This window comes from Drosophila arizonae, chromosome 5, assembly GCF_054131065.1.
Source record: "Drosophila arizonae isolate 15081-1271.41 chromosome 5, UAZ_ARI_1.0, whole genome shotgun sequence".
Taxonomy (NCBI): Eukaryota; Metazoa; Arthropoda; class Insecta; order Diptera; family Drosophilidae; genus Drosophila; species Drosophila arizonae.
Genome location: NC_142925.1, coordinates 26,150,718 through 26,168,541, shown reverse-complemented (window position 1 = coordinate 26,168,541; position 17,824 = coordinate 26,150,718). Strand labels below are relative to the sequence as shown.

The window sequence follows — 17,824 nt, the reverse complement described above, 5'->3', positions numbered from 1 at the left end:
ACCGATGAGATTTTCACTAGATGCGACTTTACTTATCAACGGCACCGACCGATGAAGCTAGTATAATAAATCTCGAAGTATGAGGCACCTGTCCTATAAGCTGAACGATCTGATTCGATTCAGATGTAAACATCCTAAAAACCATAGTAGCATTTTCGAATTTATTCGGTTTAGTTTGCTCCACCATACATTCAAGTTCTATGGGCTTGTGTGTGCAAAATAAATTTTGCAGCTTATAAAGACAATTTTGTACCAATGTATACCGCGTGGAATTGCAGTGTTGCAATTGTATAATCAAAGCATCCCTGTGTGTGCACGTACCTCTGTGACTGCTCAGCGGCGTTTTTCTATACTCGATACCCAAATTACTGGCGATACCATTGTACTAGTTTTGCGTGGTAGCCATTTTAATTTTTGGCGTCGAAAAAACTACGGCGAGCGGTTTTCGCATGTCCTGTAGTTTTGTTTAATTGCATTTAAAGCAAGTCAGTTTTGCTCGTGGAGGCAGTAGTAGCTCAGCTCGTGTGTGATTCTCGGACGATACGAAACGTGTGGTTAAAACAGTTCTGCACCGATTCTCTAATTAACTCAAGTACAGTACAATGTCGATGTCTGCCACGTGCTACAAGTGCAACCGGCCGGGCCACTTCGCCCGGGATTGCAGTCTCGGCGGAGGACCAGGAGGTGGCGGACCAGGTGGTGGCGGTGGCATGCGTGATGGCGGTGGCGGCGGCATGCGTCGTAATCGTGAAAAGTGCTACAAATGCAATCAATTTGGGCACTTTGCACGCGCGTGCCCCGAAGAGGCGGAGCGCTGCTATCGGTGCAACGGCGTAGGCCACATCTCCAAGGACTGCACTCAAGCCGACAATCCGACGTGCTACAGGTGCAACAAGCCCGGACATTGGGTGCGCAACTGCCCCGATGCGGTGAATGAGCGCGGCAATGGGCCAGCAAACGTCTCATGCTATAAGTGCAACCGCACCGGACACATCTCCAAGAACTGCCCGGAGACGTCAAAGACTTGCTACGGCTGCGGCAAGAGTGGACATCTGAGACGCGAATGCGATGAGAAGGGTGGACGGAACTAGAGGAGAGCAGTGTGAGCGGTCTCAGAGAAATCAACGAAAATGTTTTGTCAAATAAAAAAAATGAAAAGAAAAATATTTAATGAAAAAATCAATTGCCAGCCAACAACAACAAAACAGCAAAACGCAAAACAGAAGAAGAAGCGACCAATCAGTAGAACCGAGTCAAGATCAACAGACATAAAATCAACCCCAGACACATACACACACCCACACAGAATCACATCCATACCCACACACACACGCACACATCTAGCCGTCATCTAAGCAGCACATCTCTAATTCCAAAGCTCTGAGCCTGCAGTCGTAAAAGAACAGTACAGTGTATACACAAGCAACAACTAGGAGAAAGCACGATGGACGAAAGAGGAGAAAACAACGATGGCGCTAATGGCGCTGAAAGGCAGCAATAGATGAAGAAGAAACAGACGTCGTTGTATTTTAGTAGCTACTACCACAATATCAACAACAAAAACTATATTATTATTATTATGCTGCAAACGTGTTTGAATTTACTAAATACAATTATAACGAATGGAAAGAAAGCTATATAAGAATATATAATTTACCTTAAAAAAAAAAAAAAAAAGAAAAAAACTCGAAAAATAAATATATATAAAGATACATGTATATGTATATATACTACAAAGTATCCTATTAGGAGTTCCAACACGCAGAAGTTAAATAACAACAAATTGAAGTAGGAGCAACGACAGAGGCGAAAGGGGGAAAAGAGAAGAAAGTAATGTTACCCTACAGCGCTGCGGCTGACGAGCTTTTGCACTTCACCTATCACATCAACAAGCAAGATCTCTAGCGGGTTAGCTATACTTACTAGCTGGCAACACTAACAGAACAATAACAGCAACAACAGAACTTGACAATGGCAGATGGTAGATGACACAAGAAGAAGAAAATAGGCATAAAGCTACACGAGGATGAGGAAGAAGATGAGCTAACAGACGAACCTTTTCACTTGAGCAAGACAAAAAAACAAGGCGAACTACGAAGATAATGATTATGATAAAAATTCAAATATCACTGTGATTGTTTTTTAATTGTAAATTAAAATGCTGGAGCTGCTGATTTGAGACAAACGAAATAATAATAACCCTACAATACAAATGCCTGTTTCATTTGAGTCGAAACTTCTTTATTTTTGCAGATCGCCCGCTGTTTCTTTCGTTCTATCGTTCCCCGGTTCCCGGCTTCCCCCTGCGAACCAGTTTTGATACCAGTTCTGGTTCTCTAAGCCGGCAAATGCAGCAGCGAAGCAAGAGCAGCTGCCCCCTGATTTTTGAGCGAACACATGGCACGGCAGCTGATAGTCCGACCGGCCCGGCCGCCTTGTCTTTCTCTCTTTCTTGCTTACTCTCAGTCTCTTTGTAACTGAGTCAGCTTGGTGGAGGTGCCGCCACATAAAGCAAAAATTTTGCCATTGTTTCTAGTGTATTGCCATGTACATGTGCGTGCGCGTGTTTGTTTGCTTTGCTTCCCTATGCACTGAGACCTACAAGTATGTACATATGTATGTATGTATTTATATCGTCACATACACACTTACACGTGGGCATAAACCATACGTACGTAAGTACGTATGTATACATATGTATGCATGTATATATTTGGGCATATGTATATATTTACACATACACATACATATGTATGTATGTGCTGCTTCTTTAAACAAAGTACAGTCGTCGCACTGCGCTGCTAATGGTGAAAACTTGCAAACGACACACACACTCGCATGTATAAGTATGTATGCATGTATGGTGGCGGTGAGCTCGCTTATGGCGAAGGGCTGTTGGGGTGAGGGCATAACTTCAACTTGACTGCGTGGTCTTCGCTGCTGCACTTGGCAACAAGTTACACCCGGCTGGCTGCATGCGCACCGCGTTCAATCGTTTTCTCTGCGCTCTCTCGCTGCTGATTGAGGGTCAAGGTCAGCGAGCATTCGCATCAGCTGCTGCGCATGTGCAGCTCTTACGACGAGCTTCATATGAAATTTAACAAAGCTGCTGATGGGCGCTCTCCGAACTGCAGACTGGATTTATATGCACTGTACTTGTGCACGATTCGTATGAGTGTGTTTGTGTGTCTGCGTACGATTGTATGTTCCCATTGCAGTGGTAAAGCTACGATTGGAAGAGACTGGAACCGAAACTGGAATCCAATCACAAAATGAGTGCACAAATACAGATTAATGAATGTATGTATGTATGTATGTATGTGTGTTTGGTATATTTTAGTATATGTATGTGATTTATTTCAATTTTATGAATGCTAGTATTAACAGGCTTTTAATCAAATCGACCTTTTTTGACATTTCTAAAATTATTATTAATTATTTAGCAATTTTTCATATAATACTTTAAGGGGCAAGTCTTAGCCGTCGTACAATCCTTAAAAGGTCGGACGTGTATGTATATTGAAGAGATGGCAGATACCGTAACGGTAAAATTTACATTCCTTCTCATGTACATACATATGTATGTATATACAGTGGCTCACAGCTTATTTCGTGCAGCGGCGTAGTACAATTTTAAAGCCATATTCCCGCTAAACCAGTAAAGGTATCCAAAATGGGGTCTTATTTATCAGTCATTTATTATGTATTAACGCACTTCATTATTTTTCTCTTGTTACAAACAACATTTAAACTAAAGAAAACTAAAATAACTGCTCTTTTCCATGTCACAGCTTATTTCGTGCACTTCACTTGCAATGACTTTATTGCCCAACAATTTCTAAATTAGGGGTTTTTTTTACCAGAAGGCCGTTTTAAGCTCATTTTGATTGAATGTTGACCTTTTCCGAATGGCCACACCCAATTTCGCCCACAAATTTTCTATAACGTTTAGATAGGACCATTGGGCTATAAAAATTGACCACATATGGACAGTTCCAGATCAACCAGGACTGGAAAATACCCGATTCATGTTTTTGGTCATTATCGTGATAAAATCGGGATCGCCCTTCTAGACCAAGTACTTCGGAACTATGGACTGAATTCTCATTTGAAAAGGGTAGGTATATATACTTGTTCAAATTACCATCTATGAAAACTAAGTTTCCAACTCCCATGCATACCCAACCATGACACTGCCACCGCCATAGCATAGTTGGTTTTAGGTGCTGATCATGGAGCTCGGTATTTGGTGGGTGCCAAACATATTGCATCCAATCCGACGTAAATATATTAAATTTCAACTCATCTACATATATGTGGAACAGGTAATGAATAGGTACTGTCAAGTGCACAGGGCAAGTAACGGAGCGAGTGCTTATGCGGATAATTAAATATATGTACATACATATTATATCAAATGAAAGGTATTAATGCGTAAATCAAATATATACAAAAATATATGATCTAGCTCCTTTATTTCAAGAGATGTTTCTATTCAATTTTTACAATAAAAGTTACGCCATAACTCTTGTTTTTAATTTTTATTATAAAAATTGATCTGTAATAACTATTTTTGATTTGTATCATATAATTTATTTATTATAATTAAAAAAATTTTTTTTTTTAAGTTACTCAAAAATAATTCTTATTTTTTAATTTTTTTGCTGTATATAATCGCTATGGTCCCTGGTTTTAAATGTTATTTGTTTATACATAATGAATGGCTGATAAATAAGACCCCATTTAAATTGGATATCTTTATTGGTTTAGCGGGAATACGGCTTTAAAATTGTACTACTCCGCTGCACGAAATAAGCTGTGAGTAATATCACTAATCAGAGTGTGTTCTCTGGTTAGTGGTAATATACATTTTCGATAATTTGTACTCCACAAACTCGAAAGTTGCGATAAATCGATATATTCTATCCTCTTGAATAAAATTCGTGAATTTGTAAAAATTCCATAAATTTTGGTCCTTTCGTTAATTCGTAGCTAAGAGCTATGCAGCTTTAATGTCGCTGTCCATGTAGAATCTTGCGTTTCTCACACCGTATTCGTTTGGTTTGTCGAGCTTTATTCTAAGAACGTTGCAATCGGGCGATACCGATAGCAGAAGACTCATTCACAGCCCAAACGCTGTCAACCAGAGTATATAGTGCAATTTTCAAGTCTAGTGCGCAGCAAAAAACACGGCATGATGCCATTAAAATTGGAAAATCATCGATAGCTATTGCATTCAAATTACATACATATATAATTTATACAATTTTGATTTTTATTATATATTTATATCCATACATTGGATACCGGCTTCAAGCTAACAGCAGATCAGCGCGATTTTCCTATGCTTGTGCACACACTCATCGTCTATTCTATGCGTACAGACAGAAGCGCGCCTTTTCTCACATTCTTAGAATTTCGATTGATTTCTGGACTTTCAAGCCGTTACTGTAGTTTTGTCTGATGACGCTGATTGCTCGAGCAAAGCAGTGGCGCGGGTGCTAAGGGCGACGCAAGTATTGTTAGATTAGGGGAGGTTCGAACCACAGTAAAATGTTATTTTTTTTATTTTTTCATACATATTCCGTTTTTTATAAAATAGATATTTTATTGGGAAGGTGCGAGCTTGACTGAATGGCACTTAATACTTTTCATTTTCTTAGTCGAATAATTTTATAAGTTTAAATTTGTTTCTTCTTAAATAGCCCTCAAATACATATACGCAAATACATACATATGTATATATTATTATATATGTAAGCCTGCACGCATAGCATCAAGCATTCCAGCCTTATACACGCGCTCATTTGTATGTGTGTATGTATGTACACATAAATGCGTGCTCTAGCATATTCTAGGAATCCTGTTGCGATTGATTTGTCTTTGCATTGTTTTTGAATTTCCAGCCGCTACACTGGCTTTTCTTTGCTATGCGGCGTCATAACAATAATGTGATTTCGTTTTAACTACTCTTGATCGAAACGACGCGGTGGTGCTGTAGGCTGATGCGCCGGCGATCTTTATTTTAGATATTTTGACAAACATGCTGTTTGGGTTGGGTGCGAGTTCAAATCCCGCTGAAAACACTTTTTTGTAAATTGCAAATTTTTGTTATTTTAGCTTTTTTATATTTTATTAATTTTATAAAAATGTTTCCTTCCGTGCTATCAATGCCTATTAAGCCTACTTATGTGTACATATACATAAATAGATGGCTGACGCATATATATGTCGCAATTCGGGCACTGTAAATGCCGATTGCCACGCCCCTAGTGGCCGTAGACTCCTCAATTTTAGCCAGTTTTTAGAACGAGCAACCGGTTACCTAAATGCAAAATTTGAATTCTTACGCTCAAAAAATGTGAACAGGGTATTTTTCGATATGCCACGCCCCTAAAGAGGCTGAAAAATTATTTTTGGGGCATCGATAGAAGAGGCCACGAGTAACTTAACTATCCAAATTTGAAGCTTCTCTTAAACTGTAGGAGAACTGTGGGCGGATCGGGAAAATTTTAAAACTTTATAAATCGGAGATATACACGAGTATGTGTTCCAAATTTCAAGTCTCTAGCTTCAATAGCGCCGAAATAGATTGCGTTCATACGGACAGATGGACAGACGGACGGACATTGCACAAAACCAATATACTCATTTCACATTCGTGAATGAGTCTAATTATTTTGATTAATTTCAGTTATTAAAAAATTATTTATTTTGTTATAATTTTATTTACTGTTCAATTATGATTTAATATGAAAATACGCACAATTGAGTGTACTTAAATATTTTGTTATATTAAGTTTATTAACTATATACATGAATATAAAAGCCTCGTTTATTTGAATTTTTCTTTTTTGAGCCTCGTTTAATAGAAATTTCGATAAATCGAAAACAAATAAGAACTAGTCGAGACTGCTCGACTAGGAGATACGCTGAACCCTCTAATCTGATATTCTAATCAGTCTGCACTTTTTTTCGACACACATACATACACAGGTACGTATTAGAACGCGCTCTGCTAACTGCGCAGTAAGCAGCGACTGCGCTTGGGCTGCGTTGCAATGTGGGCAATAGTATACGAATTTATTTGTTGAATAAATTAATTTTTAGACGTACAATTTCAATGAAACTTTCAGAGCGTAATCATATGATATATGAAAATGTATGTACATTCAAAAGCACAAGTCTCTAGTACTTGAAATCCAAAATCTTTTTAACTTTATATACAACGCAAATTTGAAGACTCCAGGTCTAAAAGTGTTCAAATTAGGCTACAAAAACAAAATCAATTTTTAGATTATTCTCGATACAAAAGTTATCGGATGATTTATCGAAAAAATAAAGCAAACTCGTACTGCGTACACAAGAGTATGTATGTATGCCAAATTTTAGCTGTCTAGCTCTTATAACTTCTGAGATCGACGAGATACGGACGGATGGACGGACAGACGGACAGGGCTATATCGACTCTGCTCGTCGCGCTGACTCAGCTGATCGCGCTTTATGGGGTCTGCCATGCCTCCTTTTGCCTGTTGAGATACATTTAAAACCATTATAAAACCATTATACCCTGATTTCCCATTGAAAATGGGTTCAGGGTATAAAAAACTGATCCCTTTGCCATTTCGAATTATATGTTGTTGACTGTATTACTATTTAAATGACTTCTATAAAAAGATTCATATGAGGCTATATGCAATTTCGCAACTGAAATACTCGTTGCGCTTCTAAGCATTAAAACGTGAAAAATCCGGAAAAAAAATCAGATATATTATATTTGTGAGCTACAATCGCAGAACATCGTATGGCAAATCCGAAAATGTTGAGCCGTGAAAGAGAACCTAGCCGTCGGTTCCATTTTATATATATGTATGTATATGTATATATTCCGTACAAGTTTATACTTTATGAAGTGGGAGTTATGATTGTATATCTAAAGAGAAATAATAATACTGGTCAACTCGATTTAATTTGATACACCTACACCTAATTGATAAGCCTACAAGGTGTTTTACAAAACACACTATTTAAAGAGCTTTTTTTTTAATTTAAATATGTTTTTATTCAATTCTCAATTACAATGCATTAATAACTAGAAAGATAGATCATATTATTTTCCCCTCTCATTGTTTGTGATAGGATCTGGCTGTAGGACACGCAGGGCAATCACATATGTAAATGAATATACATACTTGTATATCGGCTAGATAAGCTTGCTCCTTGGCAAGCAAGGAGGCAAGGGAATAGGTAAGGATTTGTCATATCATTATTAATATCTTTATAATAATGTCAATCACTAGCTCGATCATCATTCAATTACAATTTCAACTAAAAGATGAGGTTTGCATTAGTATCATTCCCTTCAATTATGCTTATCCTCTGCTGTCGAGCTTTCATATTGGCTAAATTTGAGCACCGAGCAACTTTTTAACACACATTGCCATAAGGAATTAAAAGAGAAATTACATATATATTTCTATATTTATATATATATTTAATTTAGGTTTGGTTGATCGCGCCTCACTTCTCCGACTTGCGCGCTTTGGCCTGGCTTGAAGCATTTGTTGGCTGAGATTTATCCGCCTTGCGGCTGCTGCTACGGGGCAAAGTAGTGCAGCTAGCGGACATGGACTTGTCCTGGAAAGAGACCAAATTGGGCATATGAGATGGGATATGGGCATTATCAGATGATAGTTGAGCACATGCTGAAATGCAAAAGATTTGTTAGTAAACGCAAAACACACAAACAAGACTCTGTACAGTGCGCAACGAGGGGAGTTTGAGTAGTAATGGGTAGCTGAGACGAGCGGATGAGTTCGGGTTTGTGTTTAGGCCTACGGCTTACATCAAATGGACGTTTCTTTAGCTGAGTCGCCGCTGACACTGGGCTCCTCATCGGACTGCTGATTAGCTTTGCGCAGCACGTTATCTTTGAAGCTCTTGAATAGATGGCCGATACCTGAGGACTTGCTGCGCTCCAGTTGAGACAGCGACTGCGTGGAGTGGAGACTCACGCTGTCAGCTGCACGGTAGTCCTTGCGAGGCGGCAAAGGCGGCACTGGGGGCGCTGGTGCACGTCCCTTGGTATGCTGAGCCTTGGGTCGAAGCGGCGTTGTCTCCGGCTCCAGCTGGGCGCGAAAATTGTGCTTGATCTCCTCCAGGGTGGCGAGCAACTCACGCGGGGAAACTGGCTGCGCTGTACTTGAAGCTCCTGCACTCACGGCCACATCAAAGCTGGATTCAGTGACTACCAATAAAAAGGGATCCACAAGAGCTTTGTAGTCCTCTATTTCAACGGATTCACTCTTACAGGCGTGTACATCGATTTCTTTTGCAATAGGCGCTTCATTGAGAGCTTCCTTAAAGGATTCTTCACTGTCGCTAAGCCGTTCTGTTTCCATTTGCTGCTCATTTGCTACATCCTTATTCGTGGATATCGGCATTTCCTCGCCAGCTGTTTTTGTGATTTCCATGACATCCATGGCCTCGTAGAACGTATCATGATCTACTTCTACTTCCGCTTCCTCCTCCTCCTCCTTCACCACCATCTCCACCTCCACCTCCATCTCCTTCTTCTCCTCATTGTATTTGTCATTCACTTCCTCACTCTCCGCAATCTTTAATTGCTTTTGTCTCTGAGCTTCCTTGGACTGCTGTGCTCTCATCACTTCAAAGTAACGCTCATTTTCCAAAAATACCTCAGAGCGCATTTCTCCCAGAATTTGCTAATCGAATTATAATAATAACTAAATAAATAAATAGTTCTTACTTCCGTCCAACTATTGAAAGCAATCTTATAAGACAGTTTAACCTGCGCTCAAGAATACGTATATTATAACTATTAAGGCTTTTTCCTCACTAAACATTCTCATTTCATACTTTTTCGATAGGACAGACTATTTAATATTCAAAAACAAAATAAATAAATTTAATAATAAATTTAAATTAAAACAAGTAAGAAAGCTCTAGTCGAGACTGCTCGACTACGAGATCCCCTGAACCCTTGGAGCAATAGATATTTCAATAATTTTTCGCGTCTTTCAGCTTACACAAGAAACACGCACACATACACACGCACACACGCATACACACACAAACGCATACACACACACATACACACACATACACAAACACACACATACATATACACACACAAGCATAAACACGCATGGGCGGCAGTGAGCGCTTACTATGAGAACTTAATTGCTTAATAACTTTTTTTTGTGGACGTACGATCTTCATGAAACTTTCAGATTATGATTATAACATGGATACACATGTAATTGCCAAAGCAAAAGTGAGGGTGAGGGGGTGAATTTAAGGGTGGGGGGTAAATTTTAACAAAAACCGAAATTGTATAAATTGCATATAAGCATACATTAAAAATTTGGAGACTCTAGCAATAAAGGTGTAGAAGATATAATTTTATAACTGGTTTTCGATAAGGTTTTTTATCGATAAAAAAAGATCAGGATGAGTTATCGATTTTTAATGATAAACTTGATATGCGCGCTGTAATTACGGACATTTAAAAAAATTTGAAGTCTCTAGCTCTTATATCTTCTGAAATCGACGCGTTCATACATACGGACATATGGGGTCTGCCACGCCTCCTTCTCCCTGTTACATACATTTCAACAAAACCATTATACCCTGATTTCCCATTGAAAATGGGTTCAGGGTATAATTAACATTATATTTTTTTCTTAACCCAAAATCTTAAAAAACATTTTATTTTTTAGTACAGTAAAATACATTGCTAGAGGAATGTCTGGGCACTACAATTTAAGATAGTTAATCAAATTCAATAATTTCTTATCTCAATCTAGATTATGTACTTGGGCTTGATATTCTTTTATAGCTACCTTTTTGTATGAATACTTAAAAAAAATCAATTACTAGTCATTCTCTATTCTCAGGATCGAAGCCCACAGAGAAAAGCAGGATATTCAGCAGGTATACCAAAAACTAAAATGGGCAAGGATCGAATGATTTTTTGTGTTATAGGATAAAGATTATCATCAATCGAAATGTCGATTCCAAACATTCAATAAATCGCCAAATATTATCATTTTACAACAAATCTCGATAAAGTCCTGGAACAAGTCGGTTTACAAAGTAAATTCAACTAAATTCTTACCTCGTTGCGCTTGGACTTCACACGCGCCTTGGAAGCATTTGTCATGGATGAGGTGCGACTCAGCCCGACGCCGAGTGGAGCGTTAATCGGCTCGGCACTGGAGTAGCCCGAGCTGATGTCATCCGTGCTGCGTATATTGTAGCTGAATGGATGTGCATGGAAGCGTGTTAAGTATGGGCGCAGTCGACCAGAATCGTGGGCTGTTCAAAAACTCACTTGAAATCGCCAGCATTTTTGCCCGCCGCCGCGGAGCCGGCGCTGACGTCCACCTCCGTGAAGTACATGCCCGTCGAGTGGCGCGTACCGCTGGCGGAGCGGCCCACTGGCGTCTGGTGGCGTTGCCGCAGGTGCCGCGCCGGCTGGGGACGCATCATCACCGACGACGCCGATGCCATCATGACATCGTCCAGCTCGTCCTGGGTCCGATGGACATCCGGCTCACTGAGATCGCTGAGGCTGTAGCTCCGCTTGATGGTCTGCACCAGATTGCCGCCGCCCTTGACGGAGGAAGTTAGAGGAAGAGAGAGAGGGAGAGAGAGAGAGAGCAAGGAGTTTGGCTTTGCATCATTTTGCGTGTTTATCAATTAGATCAATTAATTACAAACTAGACCGACTACAAATATGCATAATATTGATTTGATTTAAATAATAACTACGTCTAAGTGTCGCTGGTGACTGACGACGGCGGCAGACGACATTCTCGAGTGCCGCTGGGCTCACAGTGTGCGAAACTACTGAAAATTCGCTTAATTTTGTGCTTTTGCTCTTGCGTGTGGCAATTTGCTGAGTATCATGCGATTTGCTTGGTGTATATTAATATGCGAGCAGCTCCTCATCTTCCAGTCTGCTAATCTCCCTCGACGTCCACATCGGGTGTGGCATCGCGCAGCTTGCGGCGTCCGCGCACTGCCCCATCGCCCGACGGCAAATCGGCTGCCTTGGTCTTTGAGGAGCCACGTGTGGTGCGCTTGGACGGAGCCACAGCCGCAGAGCCTGCGCCGTTGTTGGCCGAGACTGTGCGACTCGAGCGAGTCTTGCGCACGGGCAGATCGCGCAGGCGGGCAGCACCCGCCTCGTTGCCACTCAGCTCTTCCTCGTCCAGCTCTGTGATGAGCACGCGCTGCTCAGCATAGCTCTCAATGCCATTCAGGGAACTGGAGCGCTGCAGCAGTTCGCTGGCGTCCAGCATGTCCTGATCCCTCGACAGGTCGCTGGCCGACTGGGAAGTCTGCAGACGGTGCACATCGGCCGCTACAGGCGATGCCAACTGAATGGTCTGCGTGGCGTACGTGGCGGGTTTGTTAGTATTGGCAGGCGTTGCAGGTGTGCGAGTGTGCAGGTGTTGTTCGTTTTAATTGTTTGTAAGTCAAATGCAAAGAAACGTAAGTGAGAAACGCAAAATAGGAAAAAATTATAGTTAATAAAAAAAGGCGAACTCAAAGGTGTTTAAAATGAAATATGTGTATGAAACCAAAGTGCAAATAAAAGCAGGACAGCATACAGACACACACACACACACACACACACACACACTCACACATACGCACAGGCAGACATACACTCTTTTAGCCTGGCTAAGACGAATTATCGGACGCATGCCAATCCCCTATCTATTTATATGCCCTACCCAGAGGCACTACAATAAATGCATCTATATACATACATATGTATATGTATGTATTATATATTGAAATAGAATACCTAATTGCTACAACTGAATGCGCTCGCATTTGTAGAAAAAATGGTTTGAATACATAACAAGGCAATCATGAATAAACTAAAATTTTGTTGATAATACGATCAACGCCTTTTCACTATGAAGACAAACTGCAACACTATACCTATTCATACTGAACTAGAATAGTAGCTAGTTTACCTCAATCCACTCATACTATGAAACTAAAAACTAAAACTGTATTACATTAGAAAGCTATTAATAAAATAAGCGAAATCGAATGGTGAATGGAGTTATTGAGTTATATATGTATCCATACATAAGTTTTAGCAGCTTTTGCTCAAAATTAGTTACATATCGCAATGATTTATATTTTAGTAGAAAATAAATGGGAGTCCGATCAAGATAAGAAATATGGTACAAAAATAATCATATCTTTAAATGCCTAAACAATGTGAATTGTGTGCTATACAAAGGTTCTATATATATATATATATATATATATATATATATATTGGATTGCATTTAACAAGCTGTAACTATATATATAGATATAGATATTGTATATACTTGAAAGTCATTGCTACTTGAGTTGACAAAGCCCATTTCTGTCTACGTAGAAACAGTGTTAGGTACATATATATGTATATAGAACACCTATATACATTTATATGTATATATCTAGCAATAAGAGTTCTCTATGTGTGCCCACAAGTACATTCTCATGACGTTCCAGTTGATGATTAATGCGCTTTGCAATGAAGAAGCCACATGAACTGAATCAGGTTCCTTATAAAAAGAGCGGAGCCCACTTGTTATTTGTAATTTTATAAACATCTACAGGCAACAACAGCAACATCAACAACAACGACAACAAAAACAACATCTAAACAAAGTTTATTACAATCTGAAATGTTGTTTACATACTTGGGTATTAGCCTAGGGAAACGATTTACTCGACTTTGCGATAATCTATACATATATGATAATACTATATAAATACATATATGTATAGTGTATGTAAATGTTGTGCATTTTTATTCAAATTTGTATTTCTAGATGGTTTTCAATCTGGCTAACCTATTTCCATTAAGGCGAACTAAAAACTTAAAACTAAAGCGAAACAGGCAAACAAAAGGCACAGAGGCAACCATACATAGTAGTATTTGCTTGTTTAAATGTTATTTAAAGTTAATGAAAACAATGAACAAATGATGATGATGATGACGATGTCGTCGCGAGGCTGGCACGCGGCAGCTGCTCAATAGTTGCTGAAGCTTTGTTGTTGTTGTGATTGTTGATGATGAGAGATGAGCACCGAAAGGGGCTCTCTGAGCAAAACTGAGAAAAACATTGCGCAAGCATTTTCTATATAGCAGTTGTGGCGTTTCTCAACTGGTGAATTCGGCTGCCGATGCGACTGACTGATGCGACTGAGCAGGCGAATATTGTTGTCTGTTGCTCATTTCGTTTCGTTTCATTTCATTTTCATTTTCATTTTATGCAACGGCGCTGGTGGCAAATTGTTGTAGAAGCAATTGAAAAATGTGCCAGATGAATTGGTTGTGTATGTGAGAGTGTGTGTGTGAGTGTGAGTGTGCATGTATTACTTGTGTGGTGCTGCATTTGTTCGAGTTACCTTTATGGCAGTCTGCATGATGACATTCGTGGCATAGTTAACACCCTTCGATCCCAGCTGCAGAACCGCTGAATAGCCGCGCTCGCGAGCCTGATTTAAATACTCGTCGATTTCCTGTGCCAAATCAAAACAAAGAGAACACAATTAATAATAGAGTTAGAGAGACAGAGAGAGCGAGAGAGAGAAATATTTATCGAACACACCTGTTCACGACGTGTCAGCATGGGATGCACGAATTTACGGTACAAAGTGGAACTGCCCTTTGTGGCTGGCGACAGCAGCCACAAGACAATCACCACCTTGACCTCATAGTAGAAGGGGAACCACGATAGGAATATGTCCGTGAAGGTCTCAATGCATGTGAAAAATGCAAAGACAATCCAGTACATCATCCATTTGACCTATATACAATCATATCAGATATGTGAGAAAATATGTATATAAAACATTAGATGTGCGAATCTGCCTCTTAGAGAGCGAGATTTTAGGTATATGTGTAAATATATTCAACTCGTTTTGCGTGTATATACATATATACCTGTGTCTATAAGATACGTGAAACTTTTAAATAAACATCAAAATTTCAACTTTGATATTTCTAAAAAGTTAGTTGATAATGCTCTAAATCTAAATATGTATCATTTAATCATCACAAATGAACATTTATTAGATATCTAAGTATTTAATTTGCAACTCTTTATTTTGTATACATAATAGTAATACTCACATATTCTTTAACATTCTTTGTGCGCACCGCCTTGTAGGAGGCATAGGCCGGATATAGAGTGCCGAAGAACAATCTGAAAGTGGGAAACAGTAAACTCTGGGCACAAGTGCGCGGCGCTATAAATATAATGATGAGCGAGCAAATGCAGGCCGTGTTGAAAGACAGACGCGGCAGTGGCCAGCCCTGTAGGAGCTCGAGGAAGCGACCCAAGGCATTCAGGTTCTGCACTACGTTGGAGCCTGGAATGGGCGCAGCAACGTCTGGTGCTATTGGCTGTTCCACAATGTAGGGCCCCTCATAGTCGTAGTCTGTGAAGTCGCTGCCCAAAGAGTTGACCGAATCATGCAAGCCGCCGAGCTGACGCTGCAACTCCAGCTGCTCTAGCGGTGGGGCGGGATAGACGAACTTGGAGTACACGGGCACATAATGGCCAGCAACAGCCGTCTGGTCCTCTTCTAGCGAGTAGCTGCGTCCGTATACGGGCAGCGCCTGTTGACGTAGGCAGTTAATATTAGCCGGACGCTGGCGTAGCTGTTGCTGTTGATAGAGCAGCCGCTCCTGCAAATAGCTAGACCGGCTCATGGCTCACGCATTGCCCAGCGCCAGAGCACCCAATGCCTCGTTCCTAGCTGCTAAGGCGACGCGCCAAGACTATTCTGGCAGCGACAGCCAGAGAGCGTCTAATGCTCCCCGTAACACAGAATGCTCGACTATTAATAGCCCAACAACTGCCAGCTGTTGCGCTCTATTGCAGCACAAAGTGCCCCAAAATGTGTGCGAGAAGAATTCAAACAGAGAATCCGAATCTGAATCTGAATCGGAATGGGAATCGCAATCGTAATCGGATTCGGAATCTATAAGCTGATCAGCGCTTGGAGGCGCTAAAAATATGAATCAAGGCAGTATAGTTTGAATGGAGAGTTTGCATAAAGCTTCGACCGGGCAGCGCAGTGTGGCAAGTGGAACATTAGACTGGCCTCCATTGAGGTGTCTATATATACGTATGCATGGCAGACGGGTGCGTCAACCTCGCACTCGCACACTCACACTCACACACAGACTCACTCAGTGTGGAACGCCTTATAAGGCGCCCGCTCAAATTGACTTTGACGCTGCACAACGGCTAACGGTAGCTTCTGGCGCTTATTAATAAACAAACAGTGTATTCGCTAGCAACAGCCATATCCACAATAAATGAAATTCATGAGAAGAAGGTAACGCTCAAAAAATCACAGCGTAACGCCCACACAATTAGGAAGCAGAATCAAACAAATTAAGCGAACTATGGCAAGGCCAATACCTCGACTGAAAAAAAAAAAAAAAACAATAAAAAGAAAAGAGTTTTGCTCGCTCACCAGTTTTTCTTTTTTGGGGGTCAGCGACAACAAAAACAACCACACAGTGACAACGCATTTGTGCGTGTGTGTTGTTGTAGTTGCTGGCCTCATAAAGATATACACGCACATATATACATATATACTCTTGCAGGGAGTATGTTGACCGAGTCATGATATAATACATTAGTAACTACTATAACAATGAGTCTACATATAATCTAATATAAACTTAGAAGAAATCAAAAATTGATGAAGGAATATTGATTAATTCATCTTTTCATCTTTTTTAATTATATAATCTAAAACCATTTTTAAATTGTAGAATCAAATTTGCAGATTCCTGAACTCTAATGGTGAGCAAAAAACTCCGCTCTTTGGTTTACGGGATGCAAATGCTAAGTGTTAATATAGTTGAGTATTTAGTGAAAAGTGTTATGGGAGCACGGTTGTACTTATTTTGTTATGTTAAAATAATAATTAATTTTACTTTTAAGCTTTCGATACTAGCCAATACAGCTGCATGGTTACACACTTCTGCAAGAGTATTAAATCTTCGGCTTGCCAAAGCATAACTCGAATTCTTTTTTTGGTTTCTTACTCACATTATCAAGCGTGAAAACAAGCTGCTGATCATATTGAAAGTTTTGCGCGTCCTTTGTTACGCTCTTTTTGGGCTGGAGATAGCACTGCGTCGGCTTCTGCGTCTGCCCTTGTGTTTGTCTGCCGCTGCGGTCGCATAGAACAAATGAAAATTCAATTACATGTGAAGGAACTCGCACTCTTCGTCAATTAGCAGCGCTCTGTTACTGGGGCTTACCTTATTGTTTATGATGGCTTGCACAATAACTCGCCTAATTTGTAGTCGTTCTACTAAAGCTAGTTTCTGTTTTAATGTGTACTCGTTTCAAAACATACCAAATTTTGACATTTACGATGCTTTATGCTTTTTTTTTTTGGTTGCTGTGATTCTGAGTTTGCTTATTACAATGATAAAAACAACACTGTAGCACCGTGTTGCGCAGCACTCCTATAAATTGGTCAATCGTTTTAACTACATTTTTCGTTCACTTCCGTCTCGACTTTTTGATGCAGTTCTTTTTTTAGCATTGCGCGCGCGAACAATGCTTTTGTTAAACAAAAACGCAGACAGAGACAGACAAACAACAACACAGCTGGAGATGTGTATATGTCGCAAAAAATATAGCTATGTACTATCGATTTTCGATATGCATTAAGCAACAGCTGCTTCACGGCACTGCCAACAGGCATCAATTTGCTGATTGATAATTTTCTTTACCTATTGATA

General features: G+C 40.0%; 2 protein-coding genes across 6 annotated transcripts; one reads left to right on the top strand and one right to left on the bottom strand.

The window, feature by feature from the left end:
• Positions 1 to 370: 370 nt before the first annotated feature.
• Positions 371 to 1,708, top strand: CNBP (CCHC-type zinc finger nucleic acid binding protein). Its single transcript, XM_018011402.2, has one exon. The coding sequence runs from the start codon at positions 603 to 605 to the stop codon at positions 1,089 to 1,091; it is 489 nt and encodes a 162-aa protein (XP_017866891.1). The 5' UTR covers positions 371 to 602; the 3' UTR covers positions 1,092 to 1,708.
• Positions 406 to 17,747, bottom strand: ReepA (Receptor expression enhancing protein A). 5 transcript variants are annotated; one of them, XM_018011394.2, is made up of 9 exons: positions 17,336 to 17,747; positions 17,121 to 17,244; positions 15,182 to 15,254; positions 14,658 to 14,855; positions 14,455 to 14,568; positions 11,357 to 11,637; positions 11,141 to 11,282; positions 8,846 to 9,725; positions 406 to 8,637 (listed from the first exon to the last, which is right to left on the bottom strand). In XM_018011394.2, exons 2-8 carry the CDS (start codon positions 17,150 to 17,152, stop codon positions 8,847 to 8,849), a joined length of 1,719 nt encoding a protein of 572 aa, XP_017866883.1. In that variant the 5' UTR covers positions 17,153 to 17,244; positions 17,336 to 17,747; the 3' UTR covers positions 406 to 8,637; position 8,846. The 5 variants fall into 5 exon arrangements, with proteins under 5 accessions (XP_017866883.1, XP_017866886.1, XP_017866881.1 ...); XM_018011397.2 differs by lacking the exon at positions 8,846 to 9,725 and having other exon boundaries at positions 17,336 to 17,739; XM_018011392.2 differs by lacking the exon at positions 17,336 to 17,747 and having other exon boundaries at positions 15,182 to 16,486.
• Between the last annotated feature and the right edge of the window lie 77 nt (positions 17,748 to 17,824).

Coding starts and splice junctions, on each gene's coding strand:
- CNBP (XM_018011402.2), top strand. CDS start 603: ATGTCGATGTCTGCCACGTGCTACAAGTGCAACCGGCCGGGCCACTTC.
- ReepA (XM_018011392.2), bottom strand. CDS start 15,763: ATGAGCCGGTCTAGCTATTTGCAGGAGCGGCTGCTCTATCAACAGCAA. Junction 14,569..14,657: donor TGCTGACACGTCGTGAACAG/GTGTGTTCGATA, acceptor GATTTGGCACAG/GAAATCGACGAGTATTTAAA. Junction 11,638..14,454: donor TCATGCAGACTGCCATAAAG/GTAACTCGAACA, acceptor TCCTCCGTCAAG/GGCGGCGGCAATCTGGTGCA.